Source organism: Episyrphus balteatus, chromosome 2, assembly GCF_945859705.1.
Source record: "Episyrphus balteatus chromosome 2, idEpiBalt1.1, whole genome shotgun sequence".
NCBI lineage: Eukaryota > Metazoa > Arthropoda > Insecta > Diptera > Syrphidae > Episyrphus > Episyrphus balteatus.
Window position 1 is genome coordinate 111231728 of NC_079135.1, and position 19626 is coordinate 111251353.

General features: G+C 34.4%; 5 protein-coding genes and 1 pseudogene across 6 annotated transcripts; 2 read left to right on the forward strand and 4 right to left on the reverse strand.

The window, feature by feature from the left end:
* Nucleotides 1-616: 616 nt before the first annotated feature.
* LOC129910768 (2',5'-phosphodiesterase 12) lies at nt 617-6045 on the forward strand. The gene is made up of 5 exons (XM_055988305.1): nt 617-1036; nt 3228-3479; nt 3537-4205; nt 5371-5650; nt 5712-6045. The coding sequence occupies exons 1-5, from the start codon at nt 650-652 to the stop codon at nt 5972-5974; spliced, it is 1851 nt and encodes a 616-aa protein (XP_055844280.1). The 5' UTR covers nt 617-649; the 3' UTR covers nt 5975-6045.
* LOC129910769 (DNA primase large subunit) lies at nt 5999-7799 on the reverse strand. The gene is made up of 2 exons (XM_055988306.1): nt 7319-7799; nt 5999-7259 (listed from the first exon to the last, which is right to left on the reverse strand). The coding sequence occupies exons 1-2, from the start codon at nt 7711-7713 to the stop codon at nt 6059-6061; spliced, it is 1596 nt and encodes a 531-aa protein (XP_055844281.1). The 5' UTR covers nt 7714-7799; the 3' UTR covers nt 5999-6058.
* A 1940-nt stretch (nt 7800-9739) lies between these two features.
* LOC129910702 (adenylate kinase isoenzyme 6 homolog) lies at nt 9740-10507 on the reverse strand. Its single transcript, XM_055988191.1, has 3 exons — nt 10373-10507; nt 10150-10301; nt 9740-10091 (listed from the first exon to the last, which is right to left on the reverse strand). The coding sequence occupies exons 1-3, from the start codon at nt 10416-10418 to the stop codon at nt 9762-9764; spliced, it is 528 nt and encodes a 175-aa protein (XP_055844166.1). The 5' UTR covers nt 10419-10507; the 3' UTR covers nt 9740-9761.
* LOC129910701 (uncharacterized) lies at nt 10498-18705 on the forward strand. Of its 2 annotated transcripts, XM_055988190.1 has the most exons (5): nt 10498-10585; nt 17440-17603; nt 17685-17787; nt 17859-18496; nt 18567-18705. In XM_055988190.1, exons 2-5 carry the CDS (start codon nt 17470-17472, stop codon nt 18661-18663), a joined length of 972 nt encoding a protein of 323 aa, XP_055844165.1. In that variant the 5' UTR covers nt 10498-10585; nt 17440-17469; the 3' UTR covers nt 18664-18705. The 2 variants fall into 2 exon arrangements, with proteins under 2 accessions (XP_055844165.1, XP_055844164.1); XM_055988189.1 differs by lacking the exon at nt 10498-10585 and having other exon boundaries at nt 17404-17603.
* LOC129909652 (uncharacterized protein K02A2.6-like) lies at nt 12868-14276 on the reverse strand. The gene has a single exon (XM_055986728.1). The coding sequence runs from the start codon at nt 14242-14244 to the stop codon at nt 12868-12870; it is 1377 nt and encodes a 458-aa protein (XP_055842703.1). The 5' UTR covers nt 14245-14276.
* LOC129909653 (uncharacterized protein K02A2.6-like) lies at nt 14370-17057 on the reverse strand (annotated as a pseudogene).
* Nucleotides 18706-19626: the final 921 nt, after the last annotated feature.

Genomic DNA, 19626 nt, shown 5'->3' on the forward strand with positions numbered 1-19626 from the left:
CCCACTTTGAGGGTATATTAAAAAAAGATCAAAATATGTATACCTTTTTACTACTATTTTCAACAAGCCCAAAAAAGCGTACAAGGTCCCGAAATATTATGCACATAAAAAAAGCAAAAATATTAAAAATATGTTTAAAATTTGCAAAAAAAAACATTTCTACTGTTTTTCCAAAAAAAATTCCAAATTTAATTTTTCGAAATTTTGGTTCGAATTCATAGGTATTAAAGCCTAGAATGCATCTGAAGTGAAATGACAAAATTTGAAGTCTCCAACGAACTTATTAACACAAAAATACCATCGGGTATTACAGCAAAGTAAAAATAATAAAAATACAAATAAAAAATTCCAGAAAAACCATAAGAAAATAAGTTTAAAAGCAAAAACAAAACAAATATAATTTCGTTCAAGATTTCGTTAATGAAATTTTGTATTCGCTTCAGCTACGTACTATGCTTAAAGCTTAAAAAAAAACTTTTTTTAATTTGCATTACAATTTTGAACAAATACAAATTGTAATAATTTGTAATTTTCAACAATTCTAGCGGTAAATTTCTTCTATTTAGATATATGAACACTGTACCAAAAAATACCCCGTCATCTGTCTTCTGTCATTTTTTTCCCACCTGTCTGTCACCGAAAGATAGTCATGCTTCGCCAAGTAGATTTGGCTATTTCTACGATTTATCATCGTGTTCGTTTCCAATCTTGTAATAATCTCTACAGAAATTTTGCATCTCAAGCTCATAAAACTAAAATAATGAATAAAGTTTACTTTCGCAATGAACCGGGTTCGGCAGAATTGCAAATAAGCTTTCGTTACAAAAATCCCGAAATGAATGTCGACCGAGAGTTCAATTTCTGTCGAACAATGACGGAAAATATTGACGATGCGCTTGTACGAATACGCAACAACATCTCAAAAGAGTTGAATAAAAAGTCAAAGAAAAAACAAAAGAAACCAAAACAACAATCTCAACCAGAAGATGGTACTGCTACAATTCCTATTGCTAATAAAGCAGAAGTCGTCCAGGATGTAAGACTCAAAAGCCTTTAGAATAAGATATTGAACTTATAGTCTAAGAGCACACAACAAATTTGGGAGTGGAGGTATAACCAAAATGTAAGTATACAGTTTTATAGTCTTATGCGTTCTAATATCGAATCTAAAAGTCTAGCAGCTTTAAATTGCGGTTTTATATGGTTTTCGGCGGGTTAAACATCGCGAGTTTTCCAATTAATGTGAGTAGGCTAAATTAACACAAAATCACATTCTGACATTAATCTTGACGATGATATCAATATTACTCAAGATCTAAGCTGTTTAACCGGCTATGTTTTGGAGACTTTTCTCTTGAATTTATTGTTTGTTTGAATTCAAGACTCCAATAATAGAGCCGATATCGTTAGTTTAAAAAGCTTATCGGCCGTATTCTGCTATTCGATTCACGTGAAAGTCTAAAATAAGAAGCGTTTAAATGGGCGTTTAAATTAAATTAAATTAAAAAAGCGTTTTCGTTTGGTAATTCTTAGAACGGTCCGGGATTGTCCGATCCGGAATGCCAAACTTAATTTTCAGAAATGAATAATAAACAAAAACACTTCTTTACTTTGACGTCTTTTGTGTGAAGATGTGTGCGTGATTCTCGTTTTGATTCTGCCTTAAAATTCGGAATCGATTTTCTCTTCTTTTCAGAATCAGAACTGTCATTGAGTGCCAAAGGAACAGTTTCAGAATCGTTCGGAAGAATTCCGGAGAGTCCCGGACGACCAAACGAAAACGCTATTAAACAATTTTTTTTTCTTTAAAATTTATAACACAGACGGAAACAAGGTTTTGCTTTCGAAATTAATCATTTTTTCAAAGCCATGTTGACGTGCTAAAGGAAGGAAATCTTTCGATTCACGTGAATCGAATAGGAGAATACGGGTGTATATCTCAAAATCTATTTGTCGTATCGCACTGTGGGCTAGAAAGCTTTTTTAGTTGGAATTAATTATAGAAACTCTCGAAATAGTCTAAAATTGCAATTAAAGGTATTTAGATGAGCTCGAATGATAAAACAATTATAATTTTATGCTACAACCTACACTAATGGTGTCAAATCCTACGATTTTATTTTGTTTTCTTTGACTTTTTTATAAGTTTTCATCCGTCGAGTGCGGTTGCGAGCGTTTCATCCGACGCTTCAGTCAATTTTAGTTCTACCTTAATTCAAAAATAGTGTCAATAAACGCGAACAAAAGTTGTTTTTACAAAATATAGAAGGTATAATGTTATTAATGCAAATAAAGAAAAACTTTATTTGAAAACGTTCAACTGGTTTTTTTTTTTAACGTAAGTGGTTTTTCTGAATATTTTCAAAAGCCATATAGCCTAGTTACTTTTTAAATTATTTCGTGCCTTTTTTTAAAAGCTTAGCAACTTTCGTGTTATATGAGATCGGTGCTTTTAACATACCTACTTTACTTCAAAATTCATACACAAAAGTTCACTATAGTTACAATTTATTAGAAAATACTACATATATTTGGATAGGTACATAACTCATTGTAAAAAAAAATTATTTCAAATGAAAAAAAAATTTTTCAATGCAATATATTTTTATTTGCAATACAAATTTTATTTTCAACGCAAATTTTTTTCATTTGCAATAAATTTTTTTTTAATGCAAAATATTTCTAGTACCTAGCAATAAATATTTTTTTTTCAATGCAAATATTTTTCAGTTGCAATAATTTTTTTTTTAATGCAAATATTTTTCATTTGCATAAAAACTTTTTTTCTGTATTGAGGAAAAAGTAGCCTTTTTTGTTTTTTTTTTTTTCGAATACATATTTTCTTTTCGATTATGTTTTTATGTAGCCAATGAATGTTTTGACCTCAATTTTATATGAACAATTTATCTATCGAATGAGACTAAAATTAGCAATATTGGAAGAAGTTGACTTTTTTAATTAATTTCAGCTAATATAGCGTTCTAGCCCACAGTGCATCGTTTAGATTGGGGTATAAAGGCTTAAGGGAAATGACAGAGCATCAGTCCCTGAAAACCATATAAAGCCGCGATTCAAAGCTGCCAGAGTTTTGAATTCGTTATTAGAACGCATAAAGCTATAAAACTGCATACTTACATTTTGGTTATACCTCATCTCCCAAAATTTTTTGTGGGCTCTCGGTCTTTATTATATTTAAAAAAAAAAAACCTGTCTTATACTTTCAATAGATTGCTGTCGATTTCATTCAAAGCAATGAGAAACTGTCTTCTGTAACATTTGCCCAAATGATTGCCGACTCTAAAGAACTAAGCCTTCAGGTGCTTGATGATAAATTCGAAGTGGTTGTAAATAATCCCTGGGTTTGCAATTTAGTCTTACCTCAATCCATTCTAGCTGGGTTCATTGTGTATCCTACTAAAATGGAATTGCAATTTTCCGACCGAAAACATTCCATAGGAACATGGTACAAAGGAAAGAAGGTAAGCCAATTGGATTCTAATTGTTAAATCCCTCAATGTCTGAACACTCTTCCTAAGCCCAGTTCAGGAAATCTACAACAAATAGAGTGGATAAAATGCGGAACTGGATTAAGTTATACCACATCTACTGCCGATATAGGCTATCTCATAAAACTAGAACTACAGCCAGGAAATGCCAATTGCCTGGGTCCTTTGGCTGAGGCTATTTCTAAAAATGAAGTCCAAGCTGGTCCTGGTAAATGTCCATTCGAAGAACGTCATATCTTTACAGAGAATCGCCTCAGTGGGGATCAGTTTCGAGTAGTTTCTTACAATATACTTGCCGATTTGTATGCAGATAGTGAACACACTCGAACATTTCTCTTTCCTTACTGTCCGCCATATGCTCTCTCCCTCGACTATAGAAGACAATTGTTTATAAAGGAAATAATTGGCTACAATGGTGATATCATGTGTTTGCAAGAAGTCGATACAAAAGTATTTGATTTAGATTTGAAACCAATTTTGTTGGAAAAAGGTTATCAAGGATTAATGCAACAGAAAGGATCTAGTGGAGAAGGTGTAGCAACATTCTATCGGAGTGATAGATTTGAAATGATTAGAACAATGGGTATGAATATTGGAGAAAATGTACCAACTTTGCCTGTTTTTCGAGAGCTTTGGGAGAAAATTAAGGATAATAGCAAATTGGTGGAGCGATTGGTGGAACGTGCAACAACTTTACAGGTAAAATTTGTAAAAAAAAAATTTATAAATTTTTTTTGATATTTCTAGAAGAATTTGTGATATTGTGAACCGAAGGTGCTGGGCAAACAACTGCATTGTTTGCCTATCAATGGGGATATTTTTCGATCACAGAAGTTGGCAGAGTTTTATTGCAATTTCATTAATCATACAGTTACACCCTACCACGTAACTTGATACAATCAAGTATCGATAGCATCTAATTTGGTTTTTTTTTTTATCATGGAGAAGGCTTGTTTGATTTTATTTGAATCAACTCGATTGTACCAGGTTCAGTTGATGTCAAAGTCATTGTAAAGCGTTTATAGTTCGTCCTTAGATCTTCTCCAATTCATACCACTGATGTTGACTTGTGAGTTCCGCACAGTTGTAACTTTTAACAGTTCGACAGGTAGGTCATCCACATCAGTATCTTTATGGGGGTTATCTTGATATCGCTGTCTTGAACTTGCTATTTGCATTTTGACTTACAATTGGGCACGTTCAGGAAATATTAGGGACTAGATATTTAGGCAACGTCATTTTCTGAACGGAAATTTAAGTAAATTTACTAAATTAGTTGTGATAGGCATTGAATCCTCGGATGTCGATGATGAGGACCATGTCTGGATTGTGTTTCCTCTTGAACAAGTGAAAGGAAGTCCTCTTTTCGAGGCTCTACAAGGAATTTAAATTGTACTTCAGAATAAGAAGCTTTTTTGATTGCATAATGTAAAGATGAAGGTGGCAAAGGCCGCAGACTTATCATCCATTACCACTCAGTTGCTTATAATTTTGTAGAACGGCACTCCGGGCTTTCATCAGTGTGAGAAGAATATCCCCAAAGATACGCTCAACTTTCATTGCATTTCACATAGATACACATGTATTAAATAGAATCCACCTAGCCTTTAAGAAGTTCTTAACATCCCCAAACAACTGACGGTTTCCTGTCGAAATGGTGTCTCGATTATTCAACGTCACGTTAATCATTTTGCTGTGGCAGAATCTTTCCCCAAGCACAGTATGGTCCTCAAACGTTCCGTTTCTATCAATTAAGGCCTGATAATCGTATTGCTTCTTCTTTTCTAGAATACAAAACTCACAAACTGCTCTCTCAGCGATTTCTTAAAAACCAATTAAAAAAAGAAACAAATTTACTCCACAGCTCAGCATACTTAAATCCAAAGAAACTGGAAAAATTCTTTGCATAGCAAATACTCACCTCTACTTTCATCCTGATGCTGATCACATCCGTCTTCTACAAGTGGGCTTTTCAATGCTGTATATAGAAAATATATTGAAAAAACTTCCCACTGAACTAGCAACTACGGAAGATAATATTTCCTTAGTATTTTGTGGAGATTTCAATTCGGTTCCTGAGTGTGGAATATACAAACTTATGACCGAGAAATTTGTAGATTCTGATTATATTGATTGGAGAAGCAGTAAGAACACAACTTATTTATCTCTACTTATAAAACAATATAAATAACATTTTTTTTATAGATGCTGAAGAAGCCGTAAGAAATGTAACACTTTCTCAACCATTTAGTATAGCCTCTGCATGTGGAACACCTAAATATACAAATTTCACTCACGCATTTGCTGCATGTTTAGATTACATTTTCTACCAAACCGATCGTTTGACTGTGGAGGAAGTAATTCCATTGCCGTCGGACGAACAACTCAAGACACACACTGCCATTCCATCGGTGGTATTCCCTTCGGATCATGTTGCATTAGTAACTGTTTTAAAATTCAAAACATAGCATCTTACATGTAATATACAAAAACTGTAACTTATATTTAACGGTAAACAAATAAAAGAAAAATGGTTTTTAAATTAAAAATTTCTAAATATTATCAATTTGTGTTAGATCTAGATCATCATCCCATGCAGTCTTCTCCTGCTGCGTACTATACTCAGTTTCTTGCGTCTCTGCAATTGACCATAACTCATCATCGTCTGCATCGGCGAACTTCTCTTCCTTCTTCCGTTTAAAGACTTTCTTAGCCGGCAACGCATTCGTAGATCCTCCTTCACGGTTACCCATCAACTTCTGACTCTCTTCGAAATACTGATTCGGATGGGTGATTCCAACTTCGATTTTTGAATCGTGGGTTATTTGGAAATATTTACCACAAGCCAACTGATAGTGACCCTTGGTCACATAACTCATTATATCTTGAACATGAGCCGCCCCCACACCATAACCAGTCAGTTTCATTTTCAATGCTGATGGATCATAAATCTTATATGGACATCCATGGCATTCACCTGGTCCACCAGTTTTTTCTTGAATAATTTTCATACACGAATATGGCGTGTAGTTAACCATGGAACCAACTTTTCCATAGTTATGGCGAATCGAATAGGCATAACTCTTTTCGAATTTTTCTGCATCCATTTTTTTGGTGAATTCTTCTCGCCAAAAACGTAAGGAATCTTCCAGTGTGACCCCGATTCCCTTGAGAAATAAACCAAATTGCATTCTACCAGCATGTTTGTGGTGATGGTTTGTTCGAAGATGTTCATGGGCCACCCTCATACAAAGGGGGAATGATTTTTTCGACAATTGATCGAGTGCTTCTATTGGCACTGCTGAACTATTTGAAAGAGCATAATCTTTGCCCGTATAAGTTGTGTGTAAAGATTTAAGAAGATGCAACAATCTTTCATCATTCTCAAGATCGCCAATTAGTTTACTCGCCGCTGCGAGTCCAGATTCTATTTCGTCTTGCTGTTTCACAGCAATAATTGAAACAAAATCATGAGTATTGACATAGGCAAAGCCACCTTTGAGATAACATCGGCGGGACTTAATCAAATCTAAGACCTCTATGAATTGAACTTTATAGAATTCAAGCATTTCGACTTTGGTCACACTTTGACCCATGGTACTTTCGTATAGGCCATCTTTGACCTCATCTTTTTGATCTTCGGTGAGGGGTGTATATTGAAGGTTTGATATTTCTAGAAATTGTTTGATTTCATTGCTTCCAAGTTGGCTAAATTTGTATTTAAAGACTTCCATTTCGCATCTCAAGAACCATCTTTAAATGACAACAATAATTAAATAAAAAAAATAAGACCAATACGATAATCATTTTACCTTTGTAAATCTTGTGTTCGACAATAAACCAGTCGTAAAATAAAATGAGATATATAATCTCGCCGGCGAGCTTGTAAATCTAATTCCTTTTTGGTACCCGTTGATGATGTTCCAGTGAATAAACGAAGATATCCTTTGAGAGATTCTCTATTTAATTCAGCATTGACATACTCTTTCCAATCATCAGATAGGAATCGTAGGGCTTTTAAATTAGCTGCATCAAATATTCGTAGGACTTTCAAACGTTCCAGAGCTAGTTCTTCGAATTCTTGAATTTTTATATCTTCTGTTGGAGGATTTTTATATAGAAGAACATTACATGGATAGCGGATTTCAAGATCATCTATTTGAGGTTTTCTTTCGATGCGTTGACGACTTTTGCGGGTAAAATCCATGTTATTTGTTTATTAAATTGTATTAAATAAAAGAAAACAGCAAAATAGGAATTTACAAAAATTGAAATGTTTATTCTGGCGCCAAATTAAAATGTTTTGACAAAATCAAATTTTGACAGTTGGAGTTTCGAGTATCGAATCGACTCTCTGTTTGCCACTGTTTCTCAAACTTTATTTCAGTGTTCTCACTTTGTTTTTAATTAGTACATAGAAAAATATAAAATAACTTTTGTCTTAAGTTCTAGTACGCTGTTCATAAAGCTGCTGAAGCGAAAGGAAAGTTCGTTTTAAAGCAAGAAAAATGACCAGGACAGTTCAATGATTTAAAATTCTCCAAATATTTTACCACAGTGGTCCGTTCTTTTATTGAACAATGTTAACTATTGTTGTTATGTCAAAAAAATCGTTGTATTTGTTTTTGTTAGATTTTGTTACAAAATGTCAACTTTGATTTAGGAACGACTAAATGTTACATTTTGTTGATCTGTCAAAACAAATTTTTTGAGATCAATTTTATGAATAAATAAACAAGAAATAATTAATTTGGCACTGAAATAATTCTTTCAAATTGAATTCTTAGCAAATTGAAAGAGAAATATGCATTAAATAATTTAAAATATGGAAACCAACAAAAAATTCTTTTCTCACATCATCCCCTCTCTTCCCCATTTATTTGTGTTTGACAGATTAACATTGAAACTCAAGTCCAGAAGATGAGTTGGAAAAAGTAACAAAATGTAACTATTTGACACTTCAACATTGGATTTAGGAACGATGTTGTGACGTCACGATGTTACACTTTGTAACTTTTTTCTCATTTAGGAACGATGAAAGTTAACTATTGTTAACAATAGTTAACATCGTCGAATAAAAGAACGCATCACAGGTAAGAACTTTGTTGGCCAAGCGGCGAAAAGCATAATACAAATTTCGTTGAAGATTTCGTTGTGCTGGTTTTGTATGAGTTTTCTTTCTTCCTATTTGTAGCTCGTGTGTCGGTTGGTTTGGTTATTGGACCTTATAATACGTCACAGTACACATAATAAGGTAATATATTCCGAACGTTGTCAAAATTTGTTTGTCAAAAATGGGCACCAATCTGTCAGGTCGCCCTTTAATTTTTATATTTCAATCGCAGTAAACAGGAAATTTGTTTTTGTTTTAATTTATAAAATGTCATTTAAAAATATTATAAATTGAAAAATAACAAATTTTCTTCGTGTTTCATCGCGGAAAATGGTAAATAATTGTTTAAAAATTAGTGGTGTGCGGGGTTTATCGGTTTTTGTGCGTTTTTCGTCGGTATTTTAAACAATTAAGAATTCGGTAGCTGACATTGGTCGCCAAAGTGTCATGTTTTGACAATCTGGCGACCAATGTCAGTTCGGAATATATTACCTTTTTATGTGTACTGTGATAGTACGTCACAAAAAATAATCAATCGAAGCAATAAATTTGTTCAAAACACTCTTTTGCAAAGGCCAACGAAATAAGGAATTATTATCCCGTCGTATTAGAATCGTAGTACGAGTCCAGAACATAAGTATCACAGGTCCAGTCACACTAAGGGCCAGTTGTACAATAATTCTGTTACTTTTATCTTCTGAATTCGGTGGTAAAATTGATTTTTAGCACTGGTGCTACTAGGTGTATTTTTTTTTTCCTAACGCCCGGGCTTTTAATATTACCTTAGCCCGGGATTAGTTGTATTGTTGTTGTTGCATTTAACATGTAAAATGCTTAGCGTTTTTGTGCTCTATAGGCTGCTTTCACTAGAGCACATAATTTCACAAATTATATCATTTCGAAGAAATTTTCTATACGATTTAAAATTCTAAATTAGCTTATTTGTGAAATTATCTCATTTGGGCTCTAGTGCAAACAGCCTATTACTTTTTAAAAGTGAATACACTTCTTCCAACTTTTGCATTTATGTTTAAATTCAACGTTAATATAAAAACGTGTGTCTACCCTTGTACTCATGATAGAATAATGTGATTGTGAAGATATCCCATATAAAATAGTGGTATAACTTTAATATGATTTATTTACTTTCTCTTCCATGCTGAATACCAGTTTCTTATAATCTTAATACTATTTTCAGCATCTTGTGCTGTGTCACCTTTTAGTTCAAAAACAATATCATCAGAATAGGACGCCTTGGCTTCTTCCTCAATCAGTTTAAATATTTCACACTCAATGTTGGACTTGAGCTTCTTTTCATTATAACCTCGATCCTTGAGACGATCGAAGAGTGTTGTATTATTGCAAGTAACAACAAATACAACTTGAAACCAACGTTCTGGAAAGAATTCACAACCATGATATTCGACTATGTTGCCTCCTTCGTCCATTTTTGGTTCTAAATAGTCAAGAAGCTAAAGAATGGGATTTATTGCACTCTTATTTCAAATTGCACGGAAGAACCTAAAATACCTTATCTTCATCTAATATTGGACAATCATATTCATCGTCATGTTCTTCAACAAAATTCTTTTCTTTGGCTATTTTGGAAACATCCCACCACTTGAAGTTTAGCTTTTCAGCTGCTTTGGCACATAAATGTGATTTGCCGACACCCGGAGTACCTATTTCATGTTAAGGGTTAGAAATAAATTATTATGTTTTCTTATGAGATGATTTGTAATTTCTTATTTACCTGTTACTAGAATATTTGGTTTCTTTTCTGATTTTTCATCGGACATTATTAATAAATTAAAATTAACTTCCGAAAACACAAATACAAATTGAAGCAGTCTCAAGAAAATGTGTAAACAAGTGTCAAAAAATTTAATTGAAGTTTTGCATGTGCTTAAGAACGCGTTCGAATTTTTATCCAAATGTATTCCGATAATTTTGTGTTGGTGTAAAGGTACACACACATCATCAACAAATTCAATTTTGTATTCAAGAATATCAATTCAGAAGATAAAAGTTGCTGAACCTAGAATTCAATATTTGAATATCATTATCATTACCTACATGAAAAGTTATTAACGGTACCTTCCATAACTTATTAAATTTTATCGAATTTTTTCATGCCAAAGCATTAACCTATATCGCGTTAATATAAATCAAAAACAAATTTTGCTTTTAGGTGTTGATTAATAATTGCTACAAAATGACATACTAAGTCAGCTATTACATGAAGCCTCAAGAGGCTTGACTCTTTTTTCGAATTTTCTTTTGATAATCATTTTGTGAGGCGCGTACTATTACACGATGCCTCTTGAGTCAAAGACTCAAATTTGACATTTCTCTTTTGATTTAAGAATTGTTGTTGTTGTATTCCACCAAGAAGCAAAAAGAAATGAAAGGGAATGTTGAAAAAAGAAAGAGTGGGAAAAGAAACGTCAAAAAAGAGTCTCAGAATTTTGGCCCACGACTCTCCGGTCGGATAATTTTTTGTTTTATCTTCTTTCTCTTTTGCACTCATTAGTTTTGAAAAGAGGCGCGGCTCTTGAGGCTTCGTGTAATAGCTGACTAAGGGCCAGTTGTACAAATTGAGGGTTAACCCACGGATCAGCTAAACTCGAGTTAACTCTTGAACCAGGTTCAACTTTGAGTGGGTTGTGCAGTTGTGGATCAAGTGAAAGTCAGCTGAACCGCTGATCAGGTTTATATACAAGAAAATTTTAGTATATATGTACCTAATGTCACTGTCAGTTGTCTTTATTTTATAAAGCACAAGCTCGTGAAAACGTATCGTCTTTTTTATTTAAAGGCTTGGCCACACTGGAGGGTATGCGGTAGCGGTACGGGTAGCGGTGAGGGTACTTGTATGAAAAAAATTCAAAACTGACACATCAACGTTCAGGTGTGGAATTTTTTTAGTACAAATATCGTTACCGCTATACCGCATACCCTCCGGTGTGGCCAAGCCTTAACTAAAAACCCATCTTTTTATTGTGATTTGGAATAATAAACAAAAATAAAGTATTATTTTAGTGAGGCTAGTTTTTTTTTCTACTTCTAATGGCGGCTGGACCTTCATTAAGTGGAGTGGAGTGACCAGGAAGAGGAGGATTCTTGGGTGATTGTTTTGTTTATTTTTTATGATGTTTTTTTTTTTGTGAAGAAAATTGTATCCATTCATAATAAAAACAAATAAACTATTAAAAAATCAATATCAATCAATCAATAAATAAAATAAAGCATTAAAAAAATCAGTAAAAGCTGTGTTATTATTTTGTTTATTATATAGCACATCACAAACACATCCAAAACAAATAAAAAAAAAAACACCCCAATCATTTAAGAAAAACACATCAATTTCCACCACCTTTCAGCTGAACTGTCAAAGAGTTCAGATTAAAGTGAGAAAGCAACAATTTTTCCATTAAAAATCGTATGATCCATGGCTGAACCACTGCTAACCCACCAATATCGGTGGGTAACATCTGATCTTGGTTCAGCAGCGGGTTAAGACCTGAACCTCGATTGTACAACACTGCAAACGAGTTGAACCGAGTTCAAACGTTGATCTGAGGATGAACCACGTTTGTACAACTTATTTATTTATTTTTTTTTTTTTTTCAAAAAATTATTAATACAAAAATAGTTTCTTGAAGAACGGTCTAACGATTTTGAAATTTTTTTTTCTAAAAATGCATCTTAATAGAAAAAATTAAAAATTTACAAATTTTAATAACTTGAGTTCTAAGAGCAACTTGCGACACAGTCGTGCATTTTATCTCTTTGTGGGAACTGAGCTGTCAAATCAGTTTTGTCTACAAGCTGCGAGGTATGGTGAATGACCTACCTTGTTTCTGTATTTGCGTGTTTACGCACACATAGACACATGGTGGGTCATTCACCACACGTTGCACCGGATCGTGAATAACCCTAATGTTTATTTTTCGGAAAGTACTCAAACAGACCTTTTGTTAAAATGATAATAAAAGCTGCGTTCCTCTGAAAATATTTATCTACTGCTTAGTACTTAAAGCTGCTTTGAACTACTTTTTAATATAGCTGTTATATACTTTCAAGAAAACAAGTCTTTATTCAACAAGCTAATAATTTAATTTAATTTTCATTTTCATATTTTTCTATTACATTATAGCAAAAGCTACTTGATTGATTTCAATATAAATAGTTAAAGTATAATATTGACAAGTGTTTTTCTATAATGCTAACACCTCCCCCTTTTATTTAAAATATGTTAAAATCTTTAAACCAGGCTGGAGTACGAACGACTCTTTCACTTCGTCTAACTTCGTTTTCTGGAACTCTAGGAACTCTAGATTCAGCAATTGGACTGGAACTTGTAGTTGGTTGATTTTGTTGTTGTGAAGATTCTTCTATTATTTCATTAGGATCAATAGGTATTGGTATAGATTCTAGTTCTTCAACGGAAGGTGGATTTACGTCATTTGACACAGATGGTATCATATTTAATTCATAAAGAATGTCATTTAAGTTGTTTGAAAACTTCTTTTTGATAGAATTGGTGTTATCAGGAGAATCAGGAGCATAGCGAGTTTTTAGCTGGTTTGCGTGTGAACGGATAAGTCTGGAACGATTTGGAAATTCTGTTAATACATTATAATTGACATTACCTATTCTTTCAATGATGGTCCCAGGAATCCAATGATTCTTATTTCTTTTGTAGAACTTAGCATATACAAGATCGCCTGGACTATACTCTCGTTTCTTACAGCCATGTTTGGAATTGAAGTATTGATTTTGTTTGTTTGGTACGGTTGATAAATAATCTTGATGTTTATGCGTCATCAGATCTAAAGCAGTTTTTATCTTCCTACCAAGAAATAGTTCTGCCGGTGATTTGTTGTTTATAACTTTGTTTGGAGTTGATCTATATGTTTGAAGAAATGTTTCCAGGTTCTCTTCGCTCGTCCCTTCGTGATGAAGCTTTTTCAAGGCTCTTTTTAAAGTATCAACAAAACGCTCTGCTTGTCCATTTGATTGTGGATGGTATGGAGCTGTACGCGCATGATGAATACCTCTTGATTGAAGAAACTTTTGAAATTCTGAGCTCGTAAACTGTGTTCCATTGTCAGACACGATTTGTTGACAATCTCCAAATTGGGAAAACATTTTATTGAGCTTTTGTATGATTGTTGATGATGAAATGCTTCGAACTTGGAAAATTTCAGGCCATTTAGAAAATGCATCTACTATGATAAAATAGTATTTGTCATCGCATGGACCTGCTATGTCTATATGTATGCGTTCCATTGGTGCTAAGGGTCTTGGCCATGATGATAAAGTTGTCTTGATCGGCGATTTTGCAGCAGTTGCACAACTTTGACATTGTCGGACATATCCTGTAATGTCATCATCAATGTTGGGCCAATACACGTAACTTCTGGCGATTGATTTCATCCTTTCGATTCCTGGATGGCCACGATGAAGCTGTTTCAAAACACGTTTATGGAAACATGATGGGATTATAATTCTGTCATTGAAAAGTAGACAATCGTCTACTACTGAAAGTGCATCTCTTCGGTCGAAATATGGTTTAACCTGTGCTGAAATTGATTTCTTGTCTGGCCATTTAGATCTCATGAAGTTGATGACTGTCTGGAGAACTTTATGTTTTGAGGTTGCTTTTTGCTGCATGCATTACTACTTTTTCTGTTCCATCTGGGAAAATGTGGGCAATAAATGCTCCTATGCCTTCACCTGAGGCATCAGCTGCGACTTTAATTGGCAATTCTGGGTTGTAATGGGTAAGAAGTAAAGGCTTGGCCACACCGGAGGGTATGCGGCAGCGGTACGGGTAGCGGTAACGATATTTGTATGAACAAAATTCAACATCTGTACGTTGATATGTCAGTTTGGAATTTTTTTCATACAAGAACCGTTACCTCTACCCGTACCGCTACCGCATACCCTCCGGTGTGGCCAAGCCTTAAGTCTGATGAAAGTATTTCCTTGAATTTGTCAAATGATTGCTGGCATGACTTGGACCATTTGAATTCTACTTCGGCTTGTAAAAGCTTATCTAAAGGCGAACGGATTTGACGCATTTCCTTGACAAACTTACCATAGTAGTTGACAGCTCCAAGGAACGATCGAAGTTGCGTTAAATTCTGCGGTGCTGGCATGTTCTGAATTTTATTGATTTTCGCTTGATCTGGTTGTAATCCATTCTTATCAATTATATGTCCAAGGTACTTGATTTTTGATGCGAAAAATGAACATTTTTGAATTTTTACTCGAAATCCATAATCAAAAAGGCGCTTCAGTACCTCGTGAAGACTTTGGAGATGTTCTTCCCAGGAGGAGCCACTTATGATTATATCATCCAAGTAAGCTGCAACACCTTTCAATCCTGCCAGTAGAGTATCCATAAGTTGCTGGAACGCTCCTGGTGCTGACTTCACTCCGGGTGCTAAGCGATTGACATTGTACAAACCTTTGTGAGTGTTGATAGTCAGAAATTTTCGTGACTCAGTAGAAACTGGTATCTGGAAATAAGCGTCAGTTAGATCGATATGACTGAAAATATTCTTGTTGCTGAGTGTTGCGAATATGTCATCAGGAATTGGAAGTGGATACTGATGTGGTTCTAGAGCATCGTTGAGGCCTGAAGAATAATCTCCACAAATTCTGATGTTACCATTCTGTTTTCTTACTGCTACAATTGGTGCCGCCCATTCGGAAAAGTCTACTGGGGTTATGATACCAAGATCTTCTAGGCGTTTCAGTTATTTTTCAATTAATGGTATTACAGAATATGCCACGGGTCTCTTTGCTCTGAATACAGGAATAGCTCCTGGCTTGAGGTGAAGCTGAACGTCGACCTTAACACATGCTGGTTCATCGCTGAATAAACCCTTGTATTCTTGACGAATACTTGCAATGGCTGCATCACGATTGTGTGGAGTGTGACTGATTTGGCAACATACATTGCTAAGAGGTTTATCCCAAAGATTGAAACTGTGACATAAGTCAATCCCGAATAAATTCAGGTTTATGTCAGTTACGAAAAACTTTCCCTGACTTACCTCTCCAGAACGAAGACGAATGCTGCAGGTGAAATTAGCAATTAGTTTGATGTTATGACTGGTTGCACTTTTTGCTTTTTCACTTAGACGTGACCCTGGTCTGCCTAACTTATTCCACACTGATTGACTTATGATGCTGATGTCGGACGCTGTGTCTATTTGAAGCTTAATAGGTGTGTCCTTAATGTGTTTAGCATTATGTACATCACTGATCTGAACTGTGATGAATTTTCGCTTGCTTGAATGTTCAATACAATTCACAGTTGTTTGAATTGCATTGCTCTGAAAAGATCGTTTCTTGAAAAAATGTTTTTTATTACCTTTAAAATTCTTCTTTTGCTGAACACCTTCTTGATTTGATGATGAATTTGATTTGTTGTAACAGGAGCAGTAACCCTCTTTGTGTCCTATCTTTTTGCATTGAGAACATTTGTGTTGTGAATATGTACAGTCCCGAGAGAAGTGCATAGCTCCACATTGCCAACAAGGTGTTCTTGGTGTCTTGGTTGTATCAGATCTTTGTTGGAATGATCCATTGCGCTCGTGTTGACTGAATTTTTGACTTGATGAAACTGCATTGACAATTGAAGATGGCTGTGGTGTATGTTCAATCATTGCAGTATCTTTTTTGAGATTGATGTATCGATGAGCTTCAGAAATTAATTTGTCGAGTGTGATGGTTTTTGCTTTTTCTTCATCTTCGAGTGACGCTAATAATCTTGTTCGAATTTCCGAGTCTTCTGGGGCTTGTAGTCCAGTCACAAATAACAGACATTTGAATTGATCGATGGAAAGGTCACTCAATTTGAATTCTTCGCAATTTTTGTTCACTAATGAAGCGTAGGTAACCAAATCGTCTGTCTTTCGTTTGATTGTTTGAAGACAGCTGAAACGAACATTGAATAGAGTACCTTTACGACCAAACATACCTTTGAGTTTTTTTATTGTCTCCTCAAAACTTATATCCTTGACTTTTTTTGGTAAAATCAAGTTGGCATATTTCTCATGAGCGATTGAGTTCATTTTTCTCATGAGAAGACGAACCTTTGCTGCATCATCAAGAGACGCCCCATCGACAATGTAAACGTCTTCGAAACGGTTGTACCAAGATTCAAAAGTCAATCCATTTGCAGGATCATAGACAAATTCTTGAATGTTGTTTGCCAATGTATCCATTGTGAATTCCTGACCTCGGCGTTCATCCTTTTCCTCGATAATTGATTGCAAAAGTTTGCTTTGTAGTTCGAGAAGTTCCAGAATCTTCGGATCAGTCGCCATTTTATTTAAGATGAATGTTGGTTTAATAATTACGAATTGAGTTCTTAAATAATCCTCGTCGCCAAATTGTTATATACTTTCAAGAAAACAAGTCTTTATTCAACAAGCTAATAATTTAATTTAATTTTCATTTTCATATTTTTCTATTACATTATAGCAAAAGCTACTTGATTGATTTCAATATAAATAGTTAAAGTATAATATTGACAAGTGTTTTTCTATAATGCTAACAATAGCAAAAGTAGTTCAAAGTAGTTTTAAGTACTAAGCAGTGGATAAATATTCCCAAAGGAACGCAGCTAAAAAGAACGCACCCCTCATGTTTTCCACACATGCTTAGTGTAAATCCACATTTCATGTCTAGACATTTCTGTCACATTTGGCATCTGTCACAACTCACAACCACAAATTAAAATTTATTTTGTTTACAAGAAAAGTAATGCAAAAAATTAAATATTGCATAAAATTTTAGTTTCAAGAAAATAAAAACTAATTAACAACAATGAAACGCACACTTTGGGGCAGTATTACCGAAAAGCACGAAGAAACACTTTTCAATAAACTCGTTTCACAAACAGTAAAACAACAAAAATTAAGTGAAGCTGTAAAAAATAAACCCAAACCAAAGGAACTTCAGTAAACAACATTATAAAAATTAATTACATTTTCTAGTCTCATTAATATTTCTATTTTGTTATCTATGTATATTCCCTATAGAGTGTCTGTTAAAGTAAAGAATCCTTTAGTTACACAAACAATTGAAGTCATGAAACAAACTGAAATGTTGCAATCTCTAATTGATACCTATTCCAATAAATCTGTAAGTATAGCCCCTTTAGGTGGATTCTATTTTCTCTATCAAATTCTTCTTTCTAATCAATGTTCCAATAGGGTTCCAATAACTATCTACTTAACCCATGTCAAATGATTCCTCAAGTTGATTTTCCACCTGAAAATGCCACCGATTTCGTTAACGATGATAAATTCGCCAAACCACTTTGGTTTATCCCGCCAAATCAAACCGATTTCACACGAGGTGTACCCAAAGAATATCCCCAAATCAATAGAAAAGTTTGCAAGGAATCACTTCGAAAAGCAATTTGCGGTCAACTGTGCATCGCTGGTTTCACAGACACCGCGGAAAGCGCTCTGGTCTTGTTTACTGATGCCCTTGAAGAGTTTATCAGAAATTTTATTATGCAAATTAAAGATATCCAAACTAATGAGTACAAAGATAGACAATGTTCAATTGATATCTTGACACTGGAGAGAGCCTATTATGCTTTGACTAGCACTTCACTAACAGCAATTCATAATTACTTCAAGAACAATCTAATTGCTCGTAATCGTTCTGAGATTCGAGAATTCCGTGGAGTTCTACAAGAATACGATAAATTGATGAAAGAAAGTCTAGACTTTACTGGAACTGGTGTAGCATCGGCGCAGGACAATCCAGTACCTTCAACTTCTTCTGGTCATGTTGTTGGTTATATTGAAGGGCAAGATCACATAACAGTGCAGAACTCAAGGTGATTGTATTGTCACAATCACGATGGCAAAATAAAAAAACAAAAATTTAAAGAAAAAAACTTATTTCAGCGTTTTTAGTGTGCATGGAAAGATTGTTGAGGCGGATAGCACCCAAGAGGAACAAATTCATTACACAAATGAACCGTCTTCATCAACTGATCAATAGTTTTAAGTTAGTAATAAAATTAATATTTTAGATTTACGTATAGTTTTGCCTTTTTTATGGTAAACATTTTTATGATTATGAGGTGTCTTTCCAAAGGTTATAGGCGGTTTGGTATAGAAACAGGAAGAATTTGGTGACCATTTTTATTATGGAACTTGTTTCCGCGGGTACACAGAACTTGGGTATTTCACTTGGGTACCAAGCCTTTGGAGTAGAGCTAAAGTAATGTTCATTCCTAAAAGAGAAAAGCAAGATACAACTCATTCAAAGTCATCCAGGCCAATAATCTTTACATCTTTTTGCTGAAGACAGTGAAAAAATTAATTGACAACTTCATTAGACCAGAAGTGCTCATAAAAATGCCTGTAAATCATAGCCAGCATCCTAGGGTGGAAAAGTTAACTGACACCGCTCTATAAGAATAAAAAAACACCCCACAAAAAGAAAAATTAACCTATGTAATCTGTGTTACTTCGGTTCAAACATGTTCTTCAGAACTTTACTCGGTAATTGCTTCATTTATAAAACACCGTAAGTCATCTGAACTTAAATTCAAAATTTTTAGAGGCTCCGATTGGTCAAAGCCAAATTTCATCTATGTAACTTTTTATGACATCTGGGCAATCGAAGCCTATACAAATTCAGAACATTAGTTCAAATGGTCTGCGTTGACCCCGGGAATTGATTCATTCGGTCTGCTTAATGGCACCAAATGCTGGACGATTAACATAAAAAGGGTTATCGCAATTTTTCGAAATATGTGTTGAGGAGTGATACAATAATGAATTTTATGAGCTGTAACAAGCTGGAGGCAAAATGGTTTTTGAATTGCAGGCTACAGGTTCAAGAAGTAAAAAGAGAAAATCTATAAGTCAAATGGGTATAGACGCCTGGAGGTGTCTCAGGCATGGATGAAAACTTGACGGACTCCTTTGATGTCGAAAAAGGTTTAAGAAATATTGT